This window comes from Notechis scutatus, chromosome 2 (genome assembly GCF_049901735.1).
Source record: "Notechis scutatus isolate UNSWTSFEM ecotype Mainland chromosome 2, rNotScu1.2, whole genome shotgun sequence".
In the NCBI taxonomy this organism is placed as follows: Eukaryota; Metazoa; Chordata; class Lepidosauria; order Squamata; family Elapidae; genus Notechis; species Notechis scutatus.
In genome coordinates, this window is record NC_142010.1 from 89,851,398 (window position 1) to 89,877,262 (window position 25,865).

The 25,865-nt window shown below is 36.7% G+C and overlaps 3 protein-coding genes across 5 annotated transcripts in view; all 3 read right to left on the minus strand.

The window, feature by feature from the left end:
• Positions 1–814: 814 nt before the first annotated feature.
• Positions 815–14,877, minus strand: ATP6V0E1 (ATPase H+ transporting V0 subunit e1). The gene is made up of 4 exons (XM_026688226.2): positions 14,711–14,877; positions 10,926–10,973; positions 3,036–3,165; positions 815–1,096 (listed from the first exon to the last, which is right to left on the minus strand). The coding sequence occupies exons 1-3, from the start codon at positions 14,812–14,814 to the stop codon at positions 3,072–3,074; spliced, it is 246 nt and encodes an 81-aa protein (XP_026544011.1). The 5' UTR covers positions 14,815–14,877; the 3' UTR covers positions 815–1,096; positions 3,036–3,071.
• Positions 14,878–16,005: 1,128 nt separating this feature from the next.
• On the minus strand, positions 16,006–21,215 carry RPL26L1 (ribosomal protein L26 like 1). 2 transcript variants are annotated; one of them, XM_087955437.1, is made up of 4 exons: positions 21,187–21,215; positions 19,196–19,368; positions 18,415–18,555; positions 16,006–16,176 (listed from the first exon to the last, which is right to left on the minus strand). In XM_087955437.1, exons 2-4 carry the CDS (start codon positions 19,361–19,363, stop codon positions 16,048–16,050), a joined length of 438 nt encoding a protein of 145 aa, XP_087811563.1. In that variant the 5' UTR covers positions 19,364–19,368; positions 21,187–21,215; the 3' UTR covers positions 16,006–16,047. The 2 variants fall into 2 exon arrangements, with proteins under 2 accessions (XP_087811563.1, XP_026544000.1); XM_026688215.2 differs by having other exon boundaries at positions 21,183–21,215.
• A 1,359-nt stretch (positions 21,216–22,574) lies between these two features.
• Positions 22,575–25,865, minus strand: part of ERGIC1 (endoplasmic reticulum-golgi intermediate compartment 1) — a 92,345-nt gene continuing 89,054 nt past the window's right edge. For both annotated transcript variants that reach the window (XM_026688201.2, XM_026688184.2), the window contains exon 10: positions 22,575–25,263. In XM_026688201.2, coding sequence (XP_026543986.1) covers positions 25,156–25,263 — 108 coding nt within the window. In that variant the 3' untranslated portion in view covers positions 22,575–25,155. The remainder of the gene's footprint in view (positions 25,264–25,865) is intronic.

Here is a 25,865-nt window from a genome sequence, read left to right on the forward strand (position 1 = left end):
CAAAATTTTCTTATTAGGTCTAACAGTATTCTTCAATGTAGTTTGCTCATGTTCATACACGCTAGTGCAAATATCTAGAGATGGGGGGGGGGGGAAGAGAAGTATGTACATGTATGTATTCAACCTAGGATTTGGATCACAATTGTCTTCAGAAAGCTTAGTCATTCCCTTGAAGTATTTCCACCAGCATCATATTTTTTTAAAAATGTATCCATGGTTACCATTTACACTGAATTATCTTTTGTACCTGACATAATTTATTAATATTTTCCCTTCAAATTAGATACACACATCATTAAGTTCTGACAAATCAACCATCACCAGGGTTTCTGATCTGACCTAAACAACAATTTTAGCTATTTAATGAATAGATCTCTCTACAATATAAATTTCAATATAACAAATACTGGTAACCTCAACTAATTCTATAAATTCCTGACCAAATTCACTTATTTGTAACTTGGACATTATTACACCAGACTTTAGGGCACAGGTTTCTGCTGTACTTCTCTACAAACCCAATGAAGTTATTCATATTTTCATATCTTATGATGTTATTTTAGTTAAATTAGTTAAATCTGAAAAAATAAAATTGAGACGATATTGGACACGAAATCTAGATTTTCGGAATGTGCAGATATATCTGCAAGAGGAAGGATATCATCAATGAAGGAAATGACCTAGAAAACTGTCACTAAACCGAGAGATATTTGAATAAAACTAATAACAGTCTAAAAGTTATGAATTCATAAATGTGATTCAAAATTTATGTTTCTATATATTTATGCAAAAACAACAGCCCAAGTAAAGCCAGTAAAGTAAACAGAATAGAAATTTATTCCAAGTTTGCTTGGTGAGATATAGGGTGTTGTCAATAAACCTAGCCATCATAGGAATGATGGAACATTTTGTAACACTTGAAATTCAAGCAAAAATTTACAGAAATCAGGTACAAAATACCCTTTAGGCACTTCACGAATATTAAAATATGTCTGAGTTAAATATTCTTCGTAATAGAACAGAGGTATTAAGGTAGACATGGATTGATTCAAAATAGAGTAAAGGCATCATTCAATCAATGGAACTTTATCATAACCTATAAAGAAAGAAAAAAACAATTTATTTCAGAAGCATTTTAATCCAAAAGTCAAGCAATTATAAGATTCCAGAGGGTGGGACTGATATAAAACTTTAATATTCAAGATATTGCAACAATTCAAATAAAGTTTTACTTTAATATGTAAAAAATATGTATTAAAACACTAGTTTTTGCTTCAATACAATAGCTAATCCTGCTAATAATGCAGCAATATATGAATATTAATTAACAGATACAAGCTGACTGTTCTTTTTTAAAAGAAGCTGTCTAAAATGAAAACTGAACTGTGGTAGAATATTAGTTTTGACTAATAAGGCTGAGACCCTAGCTAATCTTCTGTTGACACTCCTGTACTTCCAATCAAAGTTATTTGGCAAGCGCAAATTCACCATAACAAATATGACAAAGATCATTGCTTCATCGTGTAAGGTTTCTCTTTCCAAGGCACAGTATGATCACTGACTTTTATGAACTACTAAAAATTTAAATAGGAAATAAATCTACACCCCCAATCCTGAGTCATCACCCAAATTCATTCCATGTCTGATTTGAAAACACTAAAGCTTCGTCTCAAGGGAAAAAAAGATAATTAAAAGCATAATATCTCTCCTCAGCTATTTTCCAACAGCAAATGATATTTGGGGAAATCAAGAGTTCTGGAAATAAAAGGCAAAGAAGCTTTCTAAACCGGTTATAACAGGAACCAGATTCATGGTTTTGTATAATCCTTTTTGTAACCATATTTGTGTGGCAAACTTCACCATTCCACACCCAAAACTATTTCTACTCGAATGATCAACAATATTATCCAGCTCCCAAATTCCCCACAGAAGTACTCCCCAATTTCTGGACCTGAAAAACCTTGCTCATATCCCATACAATGTATTTCAAATCCAGGTAATATGGCTGCTTTTCTATACTGTCTCGTATTTAAAAGGCAAATAAAATGAATACTGTAGTCTTGCTAATAGCAATGAATAAAAGTACTTGTGAATTAATAACATATGATGCTTTAGAAAGGTTTGCCTGTTTGACTTAGAATAATTAATATACAGTACAGCACAATAACCTACATTGGGTTGCCTGTTTTTTGAAGTATTCTTTGGTAACTCTGTAAGTATATAGTAAATGTCTTCTATGTCAATATGAAGTTTAGAATTCAGTTTACACAGATAATGCCAACAATCAAAAATGACCGATGCTATTAATAGTTTTCAGTAATGTAAAAGAAAATATTATTTTTCATATGAAAAGTAATAATATTAAGGAATAATCAAAGAAAAATTAAATGTGAAAAATTAACCATAACTAAATTCTCTAAGTGAAATCTTTTTTATTGTGGCTATGAAACAGGTACAAAAGCATGTTTTGGTTTAGTCCATGAGCTGCACATAAACATCAATCTCAGTTTATATTATACAGTCACTATGTTCATATAGCACACTATCATTAGGATAATCTGCCAACAGATCTAAAGAGAAACTCTGTTGCCCAGAATACCAATTCCTCTGGTCAGTTCCATTAGTCCTCTCCTTGGCCTTCTATAATTAACCTTTTATCACTGGACTATTCTCCAACCTCTTTTAACCAGTGACCAACCCCAATTCCAGTTTCTAAGTCTGATGAACTGCAATCAAAATCTAGAAGCCGAGCCTGGCAGCTAAGTCTTTTCCTTTACACAATAATGTTGTTAGGAAAAACAAAGTTTATGATTATATTTTTTTCAGCAAAGTGAGTTGGTTTCATCTTATGCAATAACTATCCTAACTCGGCAAGATTATTGCTTTGAGCTCCCAGTTTAGGTTCTCAGATATGCTGCACACATACACAAAAGTAATCACAAAACTATATAATAATAATGATGGAACAGGGAGAACACTATTCACTCCTTGAACAAAAAGAAATATATAAACAACAAGAACAAAATGGCATTTACCTAGCTCATATACTGCCATAGAAAAAGACGTAATTGTTAAGGCCACTGTTCCTTCAGATACAGGATTGTGTCACTTTTTAACTGTGGTCCAAAGAGTGGGTTCAACTGAGCCAGAATGGCAATCAACCAGCTGCAAAATAAGAGCAGATTTATTAAAGAATTGGCTAAGAAGAAATATTGACAAGGCAGAAATAGAATAAGTCTAGCATCTACACAAATACTAACAGAACTATAATTTCAAAAGGAAAGGACTAAAATAGTATTAGGATTTACTTAGAAGTCCAGGATATATTTCTTAGAAAATGCCCTTTTCATTTCAAGGAATAGATAATAATCCTATCAATTATCCTTTTGTTAATACTTTTCTTAAAAGCGATAAAATGTTATATAACTAAAGATGTTTCACATTCAACATCCCAATAACTTTCCCCTACCAAATTTCCAAGTTTTAGATTTTGAATTATGTTTTTGTAGGCAAATGACTTCATCGCACATGCTTGGAAAAATTGCTGAAGCACAAAGAAAAGTACAAGAAAAAAGAAAACAAAAGTCTTCCCATCCTGTTCCTGAAAATAGGCAATAAGTATCTCAAGCAGACACAGAATGCTGAGACAAAAAGCGGAAATGAGAATGCCAGAGGAATTTGAAAAGAATACCACTGAGAAGGGCACAGTTGGCAAGGAGACTCTAAACTGCAATATTTTGTTGTAGACCTCTTTAGTTTTGTCTAATGAAATACAGTTCTGTTTTAGCATCATAGCAGTTAGATACATGACTTCTGTGTACCTATTAATCTGAACTCTAAATCATTTTGCATTTTGTTTTCTAAGTGAGTGTGTTCTGCTTTGAGTATATATATATATTTACTTTCCTTTATACATAGACTTTATATGTAGACTTTTTGCTGAAAATGGAAAAAATGAAGTGAGTTTGGGACTGATTACAAAGGTTTGTTTATGGAAAGTTGGAAACTATGATAGGTAATATGAGAGGGTGGAAATGGTAATTACCATGTCTATGACTGCTACAAAGATGATCAGAATTTGCTTTTTAAAATATCTTTCTTTTTTGTTATTCATTTTTTTCTTTTACCCTTTTTCTAGTTTTTTCTATGTTTCTGTAGTGCTTTAAAAATATTTACAAGATCTCCCTTTAATGACATTTTTTAAAAAGAGAGAATCTGTATATATCTGTATGCCACTTTGCTACTGGTGATTTTTTTTTTTGCCTTAGATACAAGAAAAAACATAAGAGAAAAGTTTCTCATACATACATTTTTTATCATACATCTCTTGCAAAGAAAAAGCTAAAACTCACATATTTTAATAGTGTTATGTAAAATTGCTGTTAAGAACTTTTAAAATCACAGTATTATATTACAATATACATGACCTTCCTTCTCAAAGCAGCGGTCACATTAACCAAATGAAAGTCATGGTTAAGACACAAACATTTTTCACAATGGAAAACACAGAGGAAAATGCAGCACATTTGTTTTTGAATCACTCAATTTAACAATTCAGATTTGAAAAATGGACTTTACAATCTCTTTAAATTGTAGAGAATTACTGAACCAATGTTCAGTATACAAAACAGGTTTGTGAACACAATGGTACATCTAACTGCTATTTCTAGAATGCTTTTGAAGGAGGAGAAACAGCAAAGCAGCTTTGTAATGGGAGCTGCTATAAATGCAGAGAGCTTTGGCAGTCATGGAAAATTCCACACAAACCTGGATGCTTGCACCAGAAAATAAAATACCGATCAGATGGGGGAATAGAACAACAGCAACCATATACAGATACAAAATAACTATTTTTAGATTTTGTTAATTAATTTCCCCCTTTAGTTTTAAGTACATATTAAACAACTAAACAAAAATGAGCCTAACCTTTAAAACAAAATAGAGGACCTTAAGAGACATTTAGCATTTTCCTTATTTTACTGCTAGTCAGCAGGGACTCCAGGATAGACAGTTGCATTATAGATATCTTTACCGACATTAAATTGGTAGCACCTCTAGTAGCACAATATTATATGTGGTCCTTTCTAGGAAAAAAAAAACCCCTCATGTTTTCTTATCTTCTTACCATATAATGTGCAAATATTTACTTATGGCTGCCTAAATCAGTATTTCTATCAATTTATATTTCAAAAAAATCAACTTCAGAAGTTGTTGATAAAGACAGTGTTTTCTACAGGGTATGGTCTCTGTTCTTACCAATATTTATTTCCTATCATGTGCTGTTGTGCAGCATCAAAAAGCTTGGAATGCTTAGTTCATAAGCAAACACAGGGCTTTAGTTCCTAGCCATAGTCAATTATAATTCCTCATTCCAACCAACTGTGGAATGTAATATTTGAAACTAACAGAGATTCTATGACAAAAATGTAGGAAATGTTTTCTGAAAATTGATTATTTTAAAAAAGAAAATGCATTCCTTAGAAGCTTACTAAAGCAAATGCGACTGTGGGTGGGAGACTGAATAAATGTAAACAGACTCTTTTTGTTGTCCTGACTAGTGGGTTTTTACAAAGTGGTCTAGTATTACTCAAGACTTCTGGAAAAGCATACTAATAAAAACACACACACATATATATACTGCACAGTACACACCGATTGTCATGAATTCCCCAATGAAATAACATGGCTAATACACAACTTTCTATGTTATTCAGGCGAAGTTACTCAGTTTCTAAATTACCCTGGATTTTTTACAGCCCTTTTAGGCAAGAGTTAGTTTAATGAGTGAAACAACCACTAGATAGAACAAACAGGCAGAACACTGGCAAAACACATCCATGAACACCAACTAGTAGACTGAAGGTATGATGAAAACTGTTTAATTTCAGAACACAGGGGCAGAGGTAACCATAGTTTCAATTGGGAAACTGATCATCCCTAGACCAAGCCAAGTTCAAAGACGCTATGGAATTACTAGAAGCCTTGCACTCTGGCAAATTAGTCATCAATAGCCACATAGACATAAAGAATATCTATATACTGTGCAAAAGAGATAATCAATAAGCTAAAAAGGGAGCAACCCCCCCCAAACACCTCTCTACCAACAATCAGCACCCAGATAAGCATAGATCAACTTCAAGATTGATATCAGACCACCTAACAATCTAGTAAACAATACTCCAATCAAGGAACTGTCAAACAAGTCAGCCCAACCAAAGAAACTCTAAAACCATCCCAACACTGACAGGGGAGCCACTAGACTATAAACTGAGAGCAAATCCCACTCCTTACTAACACTGAAGATGTTACCTAGTTTGGATAATGAAATGTCTGCAAGAAAACAAGCAAGCTCAGAGAGCACCAAGGACCCTTCAAGAATTAGTTTAAATTCTTCTCAATATGGAAGATATAATAACTTGAAAAACAGTCACTGGACACAAGAAAAACTGATTCACGCACCAAACAGAGCAATTCCAGACAATGTCAGTACTGTCTTTTGCAGATTTCATGTGGGTTCACTTCAGTATATTCCAATAGACTTTTATTGTCCAAGGGTATGAAGAGGAAGAACTCCTTGTGCCAGTTATGCCGTGTTAAGGCTTTGTTTCCATGAACAAGATAAAACAGTTTTATCAGTCTCAAAAATATGTTGCTGGAATATTGTATATAAACTAAAAGCAAGAATTCGTTACTAACATCTGATTGTTATTTTAATGTAAAATATAGGATCTAAAGACAAGTATCAAGAGATAAAGCTGAACCCTTGATAGCAAGATAGCTGTTTAACATTTCACTCATCCATCGATTGAAATAATTAGTTATAGCTGGAACAATAGAGACCCCATTAGTACAGCAACAGTGACATTCAGGGCTGCTGTTTGAATACTGAATTTTTCATTGGAAGCACAAAAATTAAAATTATTAAGTTAAGAAAAGTCATGTATTCATTATGAACTATCGTCAGCATGCAGGAATATTGGGAAAAGGGAAATCTGCTACAACCATCTTCTAATGCTAGAAGACAACTGGACAGAAAGTGAGCGTAACTATGCAGCTGACAAGCTGGCAGGAAATGCAGTTAGAAAGACATAAAATTATTGTGTGACCATTATATTTCAACCCTTAAGCAGCTCTTCACTCAAAGCTTTATATTAAGATATTATTTTTACTTGTTTTAATAATAATTGAATAACCATATAATATTTAAACTGAGTATCTCATCCCTACTATTACTTGCCAGGGAGAACTTCCACTCACACTTGTGCTGCAATTCTTCAATTCACACAATTTAAATAAACACATATTGACTAAGATGCTGTTTATGTAAGGTGGTTAACATGGTTGTTCAGAAGTATCAGGAAAATTAAAAGAAAAGAATGTGATTTATAAATAGTCAATGATAATGACTATCCTTTTATTCCCTGAAAGATAACTTTCAAGAAGAGATTGGACTGCCACTTGTCAGAAATGGTGTAGAGTCTCCCGCTTGGGTGGGGGGTTGGACTAGATGACCTACAAGGTCCCTTCCAACTCTGATTATCTGTATCTGTATAAAAATGCTAATTAAAAAGTTCTTGAAGGTACTGTATATTAGTAATTATGATCAAGTGATAGAATTACATACAATATCTCCATAGCACTAAAAATTAGGTTTCCAGTCACACAAACAGTTGTGATCCTGTTCTATACTCTAAGACAGTATTTGGTTTCCTTTACGCCAGTCTCCCCAGTGTGGTGGCTTCTAGATCTGGTGTCTGAGAATTTGGGGAGTTGTACTCCAAATCACATCTGGAAGATTTCAGGTTGGGCAAGGATGTTCTCTATTGTAAATGAACAATCATTACTTTGCAGACATTCATAACCATATTGGTAGCAATGAATTATATAGCAGGCACTGCTTTCCTCTGATAAAAATGTTGGTCTCCCCAAGCTAGCCAAGCTCTGGTTTTCTTGGTTGCTTCCCAAGTATTAAGTCCAATACTGCTTAGTATTTTGGGGATCAGCAAAGATAAGCTAGTGCTCCCATCTGTTGTGACGACTTCTATTTCTAAAACGATTTATATTTTCTATAAAGTATAAAATTAATGGATAGAACACATGAAATGGAGAAAAACTGGTGATGTAGTAGAAAAGAGAAGAGCTTTAATCTGAAAAGCCTCAGCATGTTTTCCATCAATATAACTTCTTTTTTTTACTATTAAAGTCTTAGTTCTATTTGTTAATTGTCATTAACAGTTGTTTCTACTTGTTTATACAAATATTTGTTGTGGTTGGCTGCCTAGAGTCTCATTTGTGATATGGGTAGCTATATACATTTGCTAAATAAATACAATAAATAAATTACTATCTTGGGCAAGTAACTCATGCTGCAGAATCACTATGTGATATGGTATTGTTTTGTAGATCTTGAAATTTCTCAACGGATAACATAAGTACCATATATGCTGAAAAATTGTGCTTGAAGTCCTTGGCACTGAGATGTTTTAGGGGAAAGATCATACATAGTTGAATATAGAAGGTTCCATTCATAGCATTTTTAAGTTTTATTTTAAATAAATTCAAACAATTTGTTGCTTGCCAATATCAATAATAATATCAGTTGACTATATCAATAGTCTGAGTATGGCTGCAGGGGGTGGGTAACTAACAAAAATGTCTTGTGATTATACAACACACACTCTGTGGTATATGTATTTGCATGCAATATTGGAATCAAAGTATGAATAGTGAGAGAGTTGTGCCATGATGCATGTTTCATCATTTTGCTCTCACTGTAATTTAAAACAGATGCTTGTGCTCAGTATAATATACAGGCAGCTTTTTGCATTCAAGGACCTACTGTGTTTTCCCAAGAATAAGACCGTCTTTTTTTTTTTTTGGCCATCAAAAAAGGCACCAGGTCTTATTTTCAGGGGACGTCATCCACTGATTAATCTCACTTGCGCGCATCACCCCTGGCCTCCTTTTCACAGTCAGAGGCCTTCAGGAACTTCTTCTGCAGTCCGCAAGGCTTTCCTGAAGGCCTCTGCAGCTGATAACAGAGCTCTGGATCGATCCAGATATCAGCTACAGAGGCTTCAGGAAAACCTTGCCAGCCTTGCGGGCTACAGAAGAAATGGGCCGGCAAGGCAGGTGTCAGAGTGTGCAAGGCCTGGCTACAACTGTCTCAAGGTAAGTAGCAGGGCAGCTCCACCACCACCCATCCGCACCCGAGTTTAATTTTTACCCAAGCACTCTAGAGTGGGTGGGATCTTAATTAGGGCTTTTGGGGGGAGGTAGGGCTTATATTGGGAGCATGTGCAAAAATCAAGCTAGGACTTACTTTCAGGGTAGGTCGTATTTTCAGGGTAACAGGGAACTTGGTTCACCACTTACCGGTACTACAGTCAAGTTCAAATAACACTCCTGGCTCGATATTTTTGATGGGTAACTGAATACTCTCACTGACTTATTGGGCATTGCCATTGTTACAGATAAGTACAATTTTGGGTTAATTAAATGGGGGTGAGTTAATGGTCATTTCCCCCTCATACATACTGGCATTCTACCAGGTTAAGAACGCAACAGCCCCTTCCTTCTGGTCTATTGCAATGGATAAGCTGCTGGATAAATTCACTTGCAAGCAAGAAGAGAGGTTGACAATCACAGGGATCTCATACTCACTAGCTCAACTAGTAGGTGCTGAAGGGAAGAGGGGAAATATATTAGCTTTGGTGTGCCTACCAAGGTAGGTGGGTGTAAGCTATGCTGAATTCACACATATCTTCTGAAACTTATATTTCCAATCATGTTTCCAAGTTTATTAACTCCTTATTTATTACCAACACAATCTCTCAACACTGTGAAATGTTCTTTACAAAGTACTTTATGGATGGCTGTACACAAAATATTTAAAATATTATCTGATAGATTGGTAGACAAGAACTTAGGATAATATAACTTCCTTCTTTTGCTAGTAGGCTAGCCTAAAAGATAAAAATGTATAAAATGGCTAATATACTATAGGTGTGTGTTGTGTGAATATGTATATATGTATATGTATGTGTATGTAGGTAGGTAGGTAGGGCTGGAAATCTCCTAACTACTTCAAAGATAGTGGGCAATGATCCTTCATACATAAATCTACAATTGTTAAGAGACAATGACAAGGACTTTCATTCAATGCAACATTAAAACAGAGAAATCACGATGCAGAGCATTTTTAAAAGTCACTGGGGTCATAGCTTCATATTTATGAGTCTTTGAGTTTGTTGAACCATAAATAAGTACAGCATGTGTCCAAAAAACAAGTTATGTAGGACTTCTATCTCCTAGGCTACTTCAAGCTACAGTAAGTTAAATCTTGTTTAGGAATACACAATGTGACTCATAGTTTATAAAGGCAAGATGAAGGCCAATGCTTAGAGAAAACATGTTATACACAGTAATATTTCAGGTTATTTGTTTGTTTTCTGTTTCATTATCACAGTACTCAAAAATATCATTTCTGCAACTATTCTGAGAATTTAAAGAATAGCAGAAGGTATAGCTTATTAAAATGCACATTGTTGCAAAGTATTTAACACCATAGAACAAAAAAGCTCTTAGTCTTCATTCCTACTGCAGAATCCAGATACAAAATCCTACTAAAATAACTTAATAAAAATAAGTAGAAACAATAGGTAAAATTAAAAGATGAACAAGTTACATTAATACATATGTATTTGCCAACAAAATTATGCTGTCTTTTTATGGCTAAAACACTGAATGACAAAAAATACATGTCTGAATACTTACAGATCAATACTGTAAGTCATGTACACATTTTCTTGTATTATCCACTAGGATGCAAGTCTTCCCATTCCACAATCAAGACACTAAACTCAAAATATGTTGTAGTTACAGCATAGATTTTACTACATATGGAATGAAACATTAATACTTACAATAGGTAGCAGCACACAGCAGTTATCACCAGCATTGTATTAATAACACTGTGGAAAGAAGAAAGATGGCTAATAAAATGGAAGTCGTATTTATAAACTGGCATTAGAAAAAAGAGGGGGAAATATTTCTCTAATTTTAGTGCACACAGGGTAAACATACTAATATAATCATTAATTTCTCAAAGTGTTCCTAAATGTTAAAATATGTAGGGTACTGTAGATTCAATTAGGTTATTGTAGGATACGTCAGTGCCATATTCTTAGTTCAGAGTAAACAAGGCCATGTTTACAGTAAATTTACGGTAAGAGTGAATCATTAGGATACAGCCAACTTGTATGAAATGTAAAATGAACGTGTAAAGGTTTTCTTTCCAAACTCTCTAATCCAAATCATTGGAAAAGAATGGAAAATCTATTCCAACAGTAGTTTTCATTCTGTTGTCAGGAACTTTTACACCCACAACTCAATCTTTCAGCCATTACCATGTTTTCAAAGAATGAAATGCCGCCCTTCCAAATTTGGGATTTATTTCTTTTCTGCATCTCCTCCTTTTTCTCATTAAAAAAAAATCTTTCGTATATGCATAGCTGCGATGAGAACCCAAAGGCATCCATAGTCTATGGCCAATAAGTTCTCAGCAACTATAGTAGATAGATATATTTATCAGTTAGTTGTCTAACGTTTCCAACTGAACCAAAATAAGTTATCCAAAATAATAAAATACTGTCCATTTGTATAAGCCAAATAATTTATATATACATTTTTAAAACATGCAATATTTAGACATTATCATATATAATCCAGTGTCTACAGATGTCTTCGAGTCACCATTAATTCCTGGCAATTGTATGGCTAAGTCCTTGCAGTTTGACAATATTTCATAAGTGTCTTGTCATTGCCTTTCCTAGGGCTGAGTGACTAGCCCAGGGTCGCGCAGCTGGTTTTGTGATTAAGGTGGGACTAGAATTTATAGTCTCCCAGTTTCTAGTCTGATGTTTTATCCATTGCACCAAACTGGTTTTGGCTGTTGTTCCAGTAGTGTTAGTAAATCAGACAAAAAAAAAGTCAATGCTCCAATTACATAAAAAAAAGACTGCTTGCAAAGCCTAATGAATAAGACTTTGTCCAGAATAGAGCGCATCAAAATATGTCCTGAGAACCACCATTCATTTGGTCATTCTTTTTCCAGACTCATGAAGCTTTATGCAAATATTATTCAACATCTGGCACTTGGACATAAAAACATTTTTCTAAATAGAACACATTGTAAAATCAGTATTTTCATTACAGGCCATCAATTATTTATGCAATTTTAACCGAAAGCTATTGTTGCCACAGAGATCAGAGCTAATTATCTCATTACTATTTGTGGGTTTTAACACAAGGAATTTAGTACCCTATATAAAGAGCACCATGGCAATGATAAGAACAATGTTTTTAGGAAAAAAAGTTTCAGTTCAAATTATACTTCCTATGAGGGAATAAAAATGAATGTTGCTGATTTCCATAAGTAAAAGGCCAGGGAATCACTGGTATGGCTTGTTATGCTTGCTTTTCTTTAAAAAAAGATACTTATCTTAATATTTCTGCCAAGCATCTACAGAGTCTCACATTGAGTTAGGTTACAGTTAGAGATGAACAGATGACAGTTGATTCAGTTAGAGAATTTAATTTCTATTCAGGACAAAAAGAAAATACTGTACACTGAACTAATTATTTTAATCTCTTAACTATGATTATTGTTTTCCAGTGAATTTTATGAAGGCCAGGGCACTGATAGAGTTACGGCCATTTTGGAAGCTTATATATTTTCTGTGCCAAAAAGGGAATCATATAAAGAATGGTTCCTGGAATTGTGTATCTCTAGTTTAATGAAAAAGAGGACTAGGTGTGACATGACGGCAGTGTTCCGCTATCTCGGGAGTCAAGCTATTCTCCAAAGCACCTGAAGGTAAGACAAAAAGCAATGGATGGAAACTAACCAAGGAAAGGAACAACCTAGAACTAAGGAGAAATTTCCTAACAGAACAATTAATCAGCGGAATGACTTCTCACCAGAAGTTGTGAATGCTCCAACACTGCAATTCTTTAAGAAGAAATTGGATAAATATTTGTCTGAAAACATATATGGTTTCCTTCCTGAGTACAGGGTTGGACTAGAATATCTCCAAGGTCCCTTCCAACTGTTAATCTGTTATACTTTTATTTTCTTAAATTGTGTTATTTATTATTAATAAAATCTAGTCACACATAGAACTGATGTTTATTAAAAGTGATCAGTCACAACATATCTATGTAATGAAGGTCTGTTGTATGTGGCAACTTAGCATACAAAGACTCCTGTTCTACAAATTCATGGAAATAAAAACCCACTTAAGAACAATGTAACCCTAACCCTAACCCAATGCAACACATGAAGTATAATTAAATAATCCTAAGACTTTAGTGTACCCCACTAAAGAGAAGGCAAATCAGAACATTTACTCATCCCTTGCTCAAACATCAATTGGAAAAGTACAATACATCGGGTGGCCTTCAAAAACTGCAACTAGGTTAGAAGAAGTATGCAACTCTATATTGTTTTATCTACAGTATATTTCTGAATCAAAGTTATTGCAAAAGCCCGAGTAACTTTGGGTCAGAATACCTCAGAACCTTCTTTGACAACTGACAAGAGATCTTGCTCCAAATTTCTAATTGTAGAAATACTACTAGTCTTCTTATCCAAGTCAGCCTAATTTTGAGTTTTCCTTTTTCAGAAGCCCGCCTTCTAGTGGCAAAAATAGCTTCCTAATTTGCACATTATTTTTATTTTGCTGTACTGCGAATTGTGCTCTTTTTCTCTGCTTTAATTGTAGGGAGCAGCAATCTCCTACCTTCAAGATCCTTTGAACTACAACCTCTCCTGGTACTACTACTATTACTACTATTACTACCAACCACCACCACCTCCTAGGGCAGGGATTATGAGAATTGGAGTTCAAATCATCCAGGGAACACTCAGTTTCCTTTTTGTTGTTGTTGTTCCATTCCTTCCATCCACCTCCACTTAGCAATTTAAAAAATAAAATAAAAAGCGCTTTACAGCTTTAAAACAAGCAAAAAACGAAAAGCGATCATCCCGTTTTGACTTAATATCAGTGCTCTAAAAGGAAGACGAAGAATTCACAACACTAATAAAAGGGGAAGTTTCGTATTTAACGATTAGCGTTACAGAAGTAGGCGATGTAAATGACAGAACGAACCGGAACATTTGTCTCATGCCCCTTTGGAGTCGGAACAGGAACTTAAAGAAAGAGCAGTCCGAAAAATATATATATATATAAACCATCACAAGACGCTGACAGGGCTCTGCTCCTTACAGCCAGCCTCGCAGGAGCCGATGTTGCGAGAAAGGGCCTCGTCACATACAGGATCCCCCACCTCCCACCACAAGCCCTAGTGGTTCAGCCGGGAGAACGGGGTGCCCTCGGGGGTGTTATCATGATTAAGAGGCAAACCACAAACACTCACCCGGGACCTGCCGTCAACATTGGGGGGAAGCGGGGAGGGGAGGGGGAGGGGTAGAGAGAAGGAAAGGGAGCTGCGTTGCACTGGTTCTCCAAGCAAGAGGAAGCCCCGGTCGTTTCTTGGCCCCCCGGGATGGTACCGGAGCCGTGACAAGCGTTCTCCGGGCAGGCAACCAGGCCAAAGAGGGGGAAGGGAAGCCAGGGTCTTCGCCTCGCCCCCCCCCCTCCACAGCGCGCCCCGACGTCCTCCTCCCCCCCCCTCCCCAGTCACTTACCCCCGGTTAGGGCCCTTGGGGACCAACCACGGCAAAACTCCCCCGATCACCCCCCAGAAAACGCTCATGACGATGATGGGCACGAGTAGGCCGCCGTACGCCATAGCTGCCTCTTTCCACCGACTCCGGCTCTAGCTAATGCTACGGCCCATCGACACCCCGTTTCGATAGCCACACCCGCCTCGGCGTCCTGGCCAATCGGAGGAGCCGTAGGACGGGTCTGCGGAAGGCGTCTTTTCGCGCCTCCTTAGGCAGGAGGGAGGGGCGAGGGGCTTTCTCGTTGAGCGCGCAGCTTTCTAGTCTGTATAATACGCTACGCTTACTGCGTAGTGACCTCCTTACAAGCCAAACGCGGGATGCTTTCCTTGAACCGCCCCGGTGGCTTGTAATTCGCCACCTAGCTTTGTGGTTCACATTATTCTCACAGCCTCCCGTAGCGTGATCATGGTTATATCGTTTGTAGCTACTCAGTCATCTCAAGGTTTAACACATTTCACAGCGAAATACAGTTGCAAATTAAGATTGCTTTCCTTCCCTCATATGAGAGTTGAAAATAAAACTTGCTTTTGCTTAAAGGCTGTCCCATTTTCCTTTCCTCCTTAGGACAGGAACTGCAGCAAAATGGAAGGAAACTGGGAAATGAGATTCACCTGAGCATCTGAGTGGTAGAGATTAGTATTGCATTTCACACAGCCTGTGTGATCTACTTCTACAAATCTTAAGGTAGTTGGTACAGATGAAGAATGGGCAATGCTGAACAGAGGGGAGCTGTCTCAAATTCAACTGTTAAAGCAGAACGCCTGGATACAAGAGACCTTTAACCAACTAGGAATGCAGGTCTGTATTCCATTCCTAGACCAGCTTGTAACTAGGATTTTGCCAATGAAAATAACCCTTGAGTAGTCAATATTATGTTCTCTGCTCACAAAACATTGCAAAGGATGCTGTAGAGATTTTGCCTTGTCAAAAACACTATCACTACTAGCTTTTCAATATTATTATTTATTTATGAACTAAACGTTAGTAGTTCTCTAATTTCTTAGTTTAATTTCAATAATTTGAAAAATAGCACTGGAAGTTAATGTCCAATACCATAGTTTTCACTTTCAACCATGAATTCCTTGCAACAAATTTTCTGCAATAAACATACTATTACAGGAAACTAACTAGCATTTCTCTGCATCCATGTATTATTTTTTGATAAGGGGAAAATCCCCCCCCCCATTTGCAATATATTGCTTGTTTGTTACTATGCTAAAGTTATAAGTTGTAAAAATAAGAACACTGATACAATACAATTTACTGAAATTTTAATGGATCTGATAAAAAAGTCCATTTTATTCTTGCATCTTCTCAATTGTCTCTTCCTTGTATTTTCCTTTCTCTTTTCCAACCTGGCGAGACTTCGCTTTGCGTTCCAAGATCTTTTTGCGATCTTTGTCCAGCTTTAATCTTGTGATCACCACCTATAAAGCCAAAGCAAATACTTTATTTTTCCTTAAATCTTCCAAGGCATCTCAGTATGAATGATTCACTACATAAGTTATTTATAGAATAAATATATTTAAAGATTTGTTGCTCATTTTTAAAAACGTTGCAGTTATGTCTTGCATTACAGCTTGTCTGGGAGATAGTTTGTGGCTCTCTTTTTAGCTTAACTACCCTAAAACTACCCAGAATTTCCTCTGTTAAGCAAAGCAATTGTTAGGTAAAACATCACCACATTGCTTAGCAACAGCAGTTCTGGTTACCCCAGTTGCAGTCATTAGGCAAAGACTTCTCTTCCGCCCTGCCCTGCTGCTCCCTCAACTACCCTCCCACCATCTTCCCTTTTGGCCATCCTGCACTCAACTGCTTTCACTGACTTTTACTATCTCCAACTCCTGGCATGGTAGGTGTTAGGTAGTGTATTTTGTTAAGGCGCTTGCTAGTCTTTCATGATGCCTGCCTTTGTCCCCTCCATCTCTGCCCTTTTGATTGCCCTGCCCTTTGCTGCCACCACCTATCATGCCACCCGTATCAATCTATACCATCTTCTCCCACTGCCGAGAAAGCACACCTGGCCAAGTTTCTAACTGAAAAGAATGCACTTGATGGAAAACTAAATTAAGTGAAATGCAGAAGTGGATCAATATTTAGTCAAGGAACAAAACATGGAAATAATGAATTTAAACAAAGTCATATAAAAGACACAAACACAATATTCTCTTGGGATAATCTTTAGCATGTTATAGTCTGAAACTAACAAATTTCTCAATTATGAATTTCTAAAGGAATATAGGAAATGATTATTTTCAACATCTGAGGTCCATATAAGAGATTTATTTCAAATCTCTATTATAAAGTATGATTCCAAGAAGTAAAAAAAAGAATGACATGTACCATGTAAACTGACAGTTCACTTAAAAACTAGTAACTATTTTAAACAATGCTAACATTTTTAGAATATAGCAGTTCTTAAAATGTTGGCATGCACAGTTCTCTGAATACTAAGAAATTTATTGTTTTTACTCTTCCTATTTTATTGCAAAACACCCAAAATAGTGACATTATAAACCTATTGTTACTCTCTCCGTTATTTGAATTATGTATTCAGTTTCTTATCATGGGATTTGAAATACCGTGTTTCTCATATAATAAGGCCGGGTCTTATTTTTTTTTGAGCCCCGAAAAAATGGCTAGGCCGTCTTTTCGGGGTGGGGGTGGGTGTCTTAATTCCCCCCCCTTGCATTTTCGGGCGGGCGGGCGGCGATGGCTTGGATGTTGACCTCGGCGTTGGTGGGGCACTCCGTATCGGGGTCAATGCAGGCAGCACCATATCCGGGTGTGCAATAAAAGTACTTCCTAACGGCAAGCCCCCCCACCATTCCCCCCCATTTAGCATGTTTTAATATAGGCCTTAATTGGGGGGAGGGGCTTAATTTCATTTCATGCCTATAAAACATGCTGGGACTTCCTATTGGGGGAGGCCATATTGTTGGAGAAACAGGGTAGATGGCATTAGTTTAGACATGCAGAAAATTCTAGGAATACAATGATTTGGTTAAAAATGTGTCAGTGCAATTGTAGCATTATAATTTCTGTAAACAAAAATAAATTAACCAAAAAATGTATTCTTGCTGGGTTTTCTCAACCACGCAAGCATTTTTCAGAGATAGAATATATTAGTCAGTTTCTTCCTCTAATAGAAACTGTTTGCTGCTTGGGATACATTCTTATCTTATCTGATTTTTACTAACTACATTTTCTAGGAATACGTTGCTGATAAATTAAGTCAAGAAAACACATTAGCATGTCCTTCAAAACATATTTAACATAAAAAAAGAAAGCTGAAGAGATAACTAATATTTCCCATTAACAAAAATTCCATTGCCTGAAATATGCTTTTTAAATACAGAAATTGTAAATTTAAAAAGTTATATTTTATAAGCCATTTCTTAGATCAAAATAATATCTAGAAATTAAATCATGGTACAAACCAACTTTATCTTTCTTTTACCTACTCTTTGCCTCAGTCAATGTTTATGCAACATCTAAAATTATTTTTTGTCCCAAATTTTATCTGGTTTAATACATTAAACAAGCCCGTATTATGGTTTATTATGCCTTTGTACAACTTTCTATTTCAATGCATTCATTTTTGAAATTAGTAATAATAAATATTATAAAATATATGTGTAAGTAATCATCTGAATAAAACTCACCTTACTAGGGTGAATGCCCACATGTACAGTTGTGCCATTAGCTTTCTCACGCTGTACACGCTCAATGTAAATAACATACTTCTTTCTATATACCTGGACTACCTTGCCAATCTGTTGTCCTTTATAATGGCCCCGAACAACCTAGAAATAAACATCAGTTATTCTTTAAAATATTAATTTTAATATACTTAAAATTGAGAATTTTAACAGCAGGAAGTGCAAGAATGATTTATGAATGTTCCTAGCATTCTAACATTTCATACACTCATAGTAACCAGACTAGTTGTAATTGTGAAGCACTGCAGGCTTGAAGGCAAGAATACTGTATGCTTTAGATGGAGCAAATGTTATCACCTGTTTACTGTTCATTAAAACAGTTGTGGATCAGAGATTGTGGAAGCTGGGAATGGAGTGGAAGAAAGAGCAGATATAAACAAAGACACAAGGGTTGGCAGTCTTAACATAAATAGCAAGTTAACCCAAGCAACAAAAAACCTGGGAAGGAAGATTTTAATTCACTATGAGCTTACTACTATAAATGAATTTGTTTTCTCTGCTGCAGTACCTGCCCTATGCAACATTCAGATAACCCAAATCACCTTAGCCTTATAGAAGGCTGTTAAAACCTGGGCCTTCCACAAGTCATAGGGAAGCTCAATTTATATGATTTATGGACTTGTTATGTAGTGCTTTGGTTATTCCACCCCCCTTTGTATTGTATTATTTTAATTGCTTACAGTTTCTATTATTATTCATAGAAGAAAGGGAGTGTTTCACGTACTTGTACTTCATCATCCTTTCGGATGGGCATAGAGCGAACATTGTACTTCTGTCTCAATTCTTTGGACAGGGGTGAAGACATAATCTTCCTCCGAATGTGAGATGGAGCATTGAAGTGCCGTTTGCGATTTTTGCTGCGATCCGAAGTCACAAATGGATTGAACTTCATTTTGACTGGAGAAAACACACATTATGCAATTAAGTACTCATTGAGAAATATATTAAGATTACAACTGCCAGTTTGCTTCCAGGTGCAATTCAAGGTGCTGGTGGTTTTCATTATTAAAGACCTTCATAGTTTAGGACTGTCTTCTCCCAGTTGTTTCTACCCATCCAATTTGGTCCAGCAGGCTGGACATGTTACAGGCCACACCCACCAAAAAATGTCAGCTGGTGTGAACCAGGACAAGTGTCTTCTTGGCCATAATTCCCGCCTTCTGAACATTTTCCCTTTAGAAATCAAGATGACTGCAATCATGTTGGCCTTTTGTAAGACCATGAAAGTTGTGTGCCTGGGCTTCAAGTGTGTTTCTTGGCGTATAAACATACATGGCAATAGTTCTAATTGGCAACCATATATATATATTTTATTTTAACTGATTTTGTTTCTACATTTTAGGATGTACGCAGCCCAGAGTCATTTGAGATGAAGGGCTATAAAAATCAAGTAAACAAACAAAAGACCAACTGGAGTTTGGGCAGATATAACTGTAGTATTTTTAAGCCAAGAGTATATTATTGTCAGAATATGTATCACCTGTATCTATGGGAACCTGAAGCTATATTTGCATTTTGGACATAAGGGTGGGGACATGACAACAGAATGCCAGTTTATAGAACATACAAAAATTGTATTTTTTTTCCTGCTCTAAAGATGTCCTACAATGTGCCCTCTATATAAGTCTGAAGTTTATGAATCTTCAGTGTAGTATTTCTAACTATTAAGGTAACCAATAAAATCATGAAAGACCTTATTGTCTTTGCTAGACTATTATTCTACATACTATAATTAACCTTCATATTATATTTGCAGTTATGTCTCTTAAAGTAAAAAGTTCAGAGTTACCTGAAAACAACCTATATATAACTGACAAAAAAATCCTAAAGAGAAGTATTCATAGGTTTCACTATGTTCACAATACCTTACTTCTTTGTAAGCTTTTTGTTAAGACAGGGGTTCCCAAACTTGGCAACTTTAACACTCGTGGACTTCAACTCCCAGAATAGCTGGCTGGAGAAGTTGCCAAGTTTGGAGACCTCTGTGTTAAGATATTAAACATTAAACATATTAAATATTGCAGCAGTCTTAACGATTCTCAAATAGTTTTAACACTTTCATTAGGGCGACTAGCAGAGGAATATTGAAAAATAGCTCATTTTCCCAGTATCAACTTGGAAGGGGGGGGGATAAGTATTGAAATGAAAAACACCAAGGCACCTCAGAACGAGTCGAAGTTACTGTTCTAAACTCTCGTCTTGCTGAGGCTGAACAACAAACAGCCTTTACGTCTACACTGAATAACATAAAACTTTGTCACTTTAAACGCACACCGATCAGCATACATTAAAATGCAATTTCGTTGCATTCAGCTCTCAAAAGTTAACCATTATGCACATATCCACACACGCGACAGAGAAACATCAGTCTCGGTTCGAATGTATGCATATACACGACGAAGATATACGCTGTCATTCAAATAAGACCCTAGCAGCAGCTTGAAAGACAACATGCCCTGGCAACCTGCACCAGGGAACACATTTTACCGGGCCCATCAGATATTAGTAGGCCCCCAAGGAGGGAAGAGATCGGCGGACAGAAGGGCTGCCGTAGAAATGACGTTCTGAAGTTTCTACTGCTTCAAATACAGGAGCGGCAACAAAAGACTATCCGCTTTGTGCACTTCTTCACAAATCACAACGGAGAATGTACCGCCAACGAACGGATGACAACGGATTACAAAAACCCACCCCTTCCATCGAATCTTTACCTGCCGCTTGATCGGCTATGGCCGCCCGGAAAGAGCTTGCTCCTGCTTCCGCCGGTTCTTCGTGAGGTCCCCTCGAAGTCTCGCGAGAATTGCCCCATCTCTGAGAACGTTTTGAGCAGAAAGATGTGTGGATCGGCGCCACCTGGCGTCCAATGCGATGTAATAGCAAGTGGTGCTGGGCGTCTCAATTCCTGTTATCAATGCAGTCCTCCCCCCCCCGCCTCCCCCTTTCCCTATTCAGGCTCATATCCTCCTATTCACCCGTTCATACTTTCTATTTGCAAAAGCCGCATCCTACTTATTATTATTAATTCATTCAACTTTCACCCATTCCATTCTTCCGCTCGCCCATTTCTTGTGACTGTCCTCCTCCTTTCAACGTTCCCCATATTTAGGACTCAAAAGCTTTCAGGAAAAGTTCTCATTGGAGGGTGTTCCCGCGCGGTGGCGGCGGCGGGGTTCGTGGTGACGAAATGGAGAAGACTACAACGTTTCTCTTTCTTTCACAAATGTGAAGGGTCCCTCTCAAATTGCGAGGCGTTTTAAAGAGATTCCGTGCGTTTGAATTGGATCGTATTCATTAGGCGCACTTTTCAGTTTGGGAGCGAGAAAAGTCTCAACCGGATCCAAGGAGGCAAGCGTGGATTGACTGTACAAATAATATATGATTACTATAATACAGACTTGGCATGAGCTCTTGCCAAATTCCTAGGAACAGCTCACCTGCATTTTCATACAGATTTTAACCAACAACGAATGAAAACGGAGATGATTGACAGAGACTTTACCACATGAGATTACGAATGTTCATTGATAGTTTCCCCGACTAACGTAATGGCATCATACCTTGAGCAAATTAACTTATTTTAACAGTGGTACTTAAAAACGCCACAACGCAGAACTAATATTTTCTTGCAGAATTAGCATTGAAATACATGTTCTCCCAATATAGGGAAATCTAAAACTCACTGCTGCTCTAATAGACATGTTGACTATTAGAGACTAAATCACACTACTGCATGAGTGCAAAAATAAGATAAAGCTTTCTTGAAATTTAGCAAAAAAAGAGATTTCAGTTGGTCTTCTTAATATTAGGTGTTTATCTTGCATGTATATTTTTTCTTAATGATAAAAAACAAGATCTGAAGCAAAACAACACTGCTGCAACAGACCAAATTCTAAACATTTTATAGAAAATTCAAGAAATGAAAAGGATGGGGAAAAAATCTAAAGTTAAAATTTCAAGATAAGAAAACTATCTTTTCTATACCTGCAACAAAGTAAAAATAGACATGTCGGGCAAACTGGAGGAGCATGCATTTCTACAAGTTTGTCTGACTAACCAATTAGGATTTACTTCCCCCCAAAGAACCATAGAACAATAGATAAAGGTTTTTTGGCCCAAAGCAGTTTAATAACAGCATATTGATTTGACACTTTCAAATTTTAAAAGGTCACCCTTAAAAGACCACATGGTATTCTGACAGCAAATAATGACTGTTTGCAAATTGTAATATCAGTAATCTTACTGTTTCTTTTTAAAGGTACAGAGAAACTAAAGAACACATCATTTGTATCCATCTTAGGTGATATAAAATGTACAAAGCATTCCCAAATTATGAGTCATACTGTATATCAAAAGAGTTGTAGTTATGAAAATTTGTGGGTTCTATTGAAAGCCCCTATAAATCAATGCCAACACCATATAAAAAAGTATTAATTTGCATGATATTTGCCTTATCACTTTGTCCTCACATTCACCTGCAGAATGGAATAAACAATTATTTTATACTCAGAACAGATACAAAAGAAAATGTTCACACACAAAATATGTTTCCTTTTATACAGTGTAGTATCTAACTCTTAAGAATCATCAAAGTAGGTGCTTGCCTTTAAGGCTGCTAGTTTCACAAATGCTTGGAAATTAACATTTTAAACATGAGCAGGTTATTGTCCAATGTCTTGACTTCCAAAGATAAAGACAACTTACTGCATTTCCAATATTTATTGAAGACACACCTCTTTTTTAAAATGATACTCTTCTACCCAATTGGAGTATTGACCAAATATTGTCTTCATTGCTTTTCCTTTAAATTAAATTTTTTGACCTGGACAGCTGAACAATCTATATCATTTAAAAAGTAAGAGAGAAGTCTCACAAGTACAAAAACATATACCGTATTTTTCAGACTATAAGACGCTCTGAACTATAAGACGCACCTAACTTTTGGGGAGGAAAACAAGGGGGGAAAAAATCTGCCTCTGCCTCCCAGCAATTTGCCTCCTTGCAGCAAACAGCCAGGTCAGCTTCAGCATGAGCAGCTGATTGGCGGTTGGATCTGCCTTGTGGAATACCAACAATCAGCTGTTCCAGTCTGCAGGGATCACAACCGCCTACTGCCGTCTCTGTGCGCCCTATTTTTGGCCTCTGCATGCCCCATTTTCAGCCTCCTCACATGCCATGAGGCATGCGGAAGCTGAAAACAGGACCCACGGACACTGAAAACAGGGCATGTGGAGGCTGAAAATGGGGGGCGTGGATATGGCAATGGCGATTCCTGAAGACTGGAACAGCTGATTGTCAGTATTCCAAGAGGCAGATCCAACCGACAATCAGCTGCTCATGCTAAATCAGGCTGTGCTGAAGCTGACCAAGCTGTTTGCTGCAAGCAGGCAAATTGCTGGGAGGCAGAGGCCGAAGGGTAGAGGCCAGCGGGTGGGCGGGGCTTTGACAACATTTGCTGTATAAGACATGCAGACATTTCCACCCACTTTTTTTGGGGGGAGGAGAGTGCATCTTATACACTGAAAAATATGATAATCTGCCTTATTTACAAGTGAGACTTAATTATACTCCTTCATTTTTTTCTAATTGTTTCTATTTTTTAGGCCACTTCAATGATAAAATGTTGTTGGAAATAACTAAAAATATTTTAACCTTCCAGAAGGATAAAAGAATTACTGTCATCTTTTGGCTAACTGTGCTAGAGAATCAAATCCTGGGAAGATTAAACCTTTTAAATGGTCTCCCAGGATGAGTTTCTTAGCTGCTCGAAAGATAACAAGATCATAGGTTCTTGGTGTCTATTCATCTGGAAAATACATAATGTATAAAGGTCAATAGACTGTTCTGAATATCTGGACTAGTTTTTTTAAAAAACAACAAAATGTTATTGAAATCAATGTTATTGTTCAGTAAAAACAGTGCAGCTAGTCCTTGAGTTACAATCATAATGGAGCCTGGTCATCACGATCATAAATCATGAGTCGTAAAACAAATGATTTGGTCATAAAGCGGCCATTGTGGTCAATAAGACAACACCATGGTCATTAAGCAAACCAATGGTTCACCCCCAATATGGTTTTGCCAAAAATTGAAAGTAACTTCCAGGTTTTGGACAAATCATCATAAATGCAGTCATGTGACAGTGGATGCTGCAAATGCGGCCATGCCACCAAGCGCCCGAAGTTTAGTCACGTGTTTGCAGGGGGGACCCTATCACTGGAACTTTGAATATGGGTCATAAGTAGTTCCAGGGTAGGTCTGTTGTAACTTCAAGCAGTTGCCAAACAACTGGCTGTAAGTCAAAGACTACTTGTACTGTATGATTGTTCAGTTCTATAATTCTTGGATAAAATCTAAGTTACAGAACTAAAAACTTGCCCTGAAGTCGCCTTTTGAGATTTTGAAACATAATAATACCAATGAGATCTATCAGATCTAATTGTAAAACATAAAATGACAATATATCCTCCAAAACATTGAATGAGAATAGTACATATAAAACCACATCCCCTTGCATATGATGCTAATTTTCAAAGACTATAATTGATTGTTTGGGAGGTTTATTTGTTTCTGCACCCTTATGTTTCCAGCAGCTTGTGTGAACTGAAATGATACGAAGAAAAATCAACAGCTGTGGGCTCTTTCTTCTATACTTCTTCTCACAAGAGTAGGCTGGAGATTGCTTTGTTACTGCATCTTTCCTAGTTGGATCTTTTTCCAGGCTTCAGAGGCTGTAAAAATGCAGGAGTCAAGAATCCCAGCCACAGTAAATGTTCCACCAATGATGGCACAAATCTGAAATGGATAAAGAAGAAGGAAACTTTAAGTACTGTTCGCCTTCCCTGCTCTCCCCTCCACAAGTCTCAGAAAGACCTCTGGCATACAGCTGCTTGGTTTTTATTAAGTGTTTAGTGTTTAGTGCAGGAGTCCCCAAACTTGGCAACTTTAAGACTTGTGGACTTCAACTCCCAGAGCTGGCTGGAGAATTCTGGAGTTGAAGTCCACAAGTCTTAAAGTTGCCAAGTTTGAAGACCTCTGGTTTAGTGAAACATGCCAGATGCAGTTAATGTAAGTTTAATAATGAGATGAATAAAGATTCAAACCTTTTGTTAAATACGGTATAAAACACCTTAGTGTTGTAGTGTTTTTTTCTGAGTTCTTCAGATCGTAGTAAACATTCCCCTTAAAAAATTCACCAATGGGTGCTTCTCAATCCCTTTTCTACCTTTTATCTTGTTCTTCCTGATTACGTTAGAACCACATTAGGTTGGGATCATGTCATTTTAGTGTCCACTATTGGACAATATAGCATTAAGAATCTTCCCCACTAATTGCCCCATTTATGCAGAAAACTATACTGGGGTGATATTTGCGGCCCATTCTGCTTTCCTCCTTTC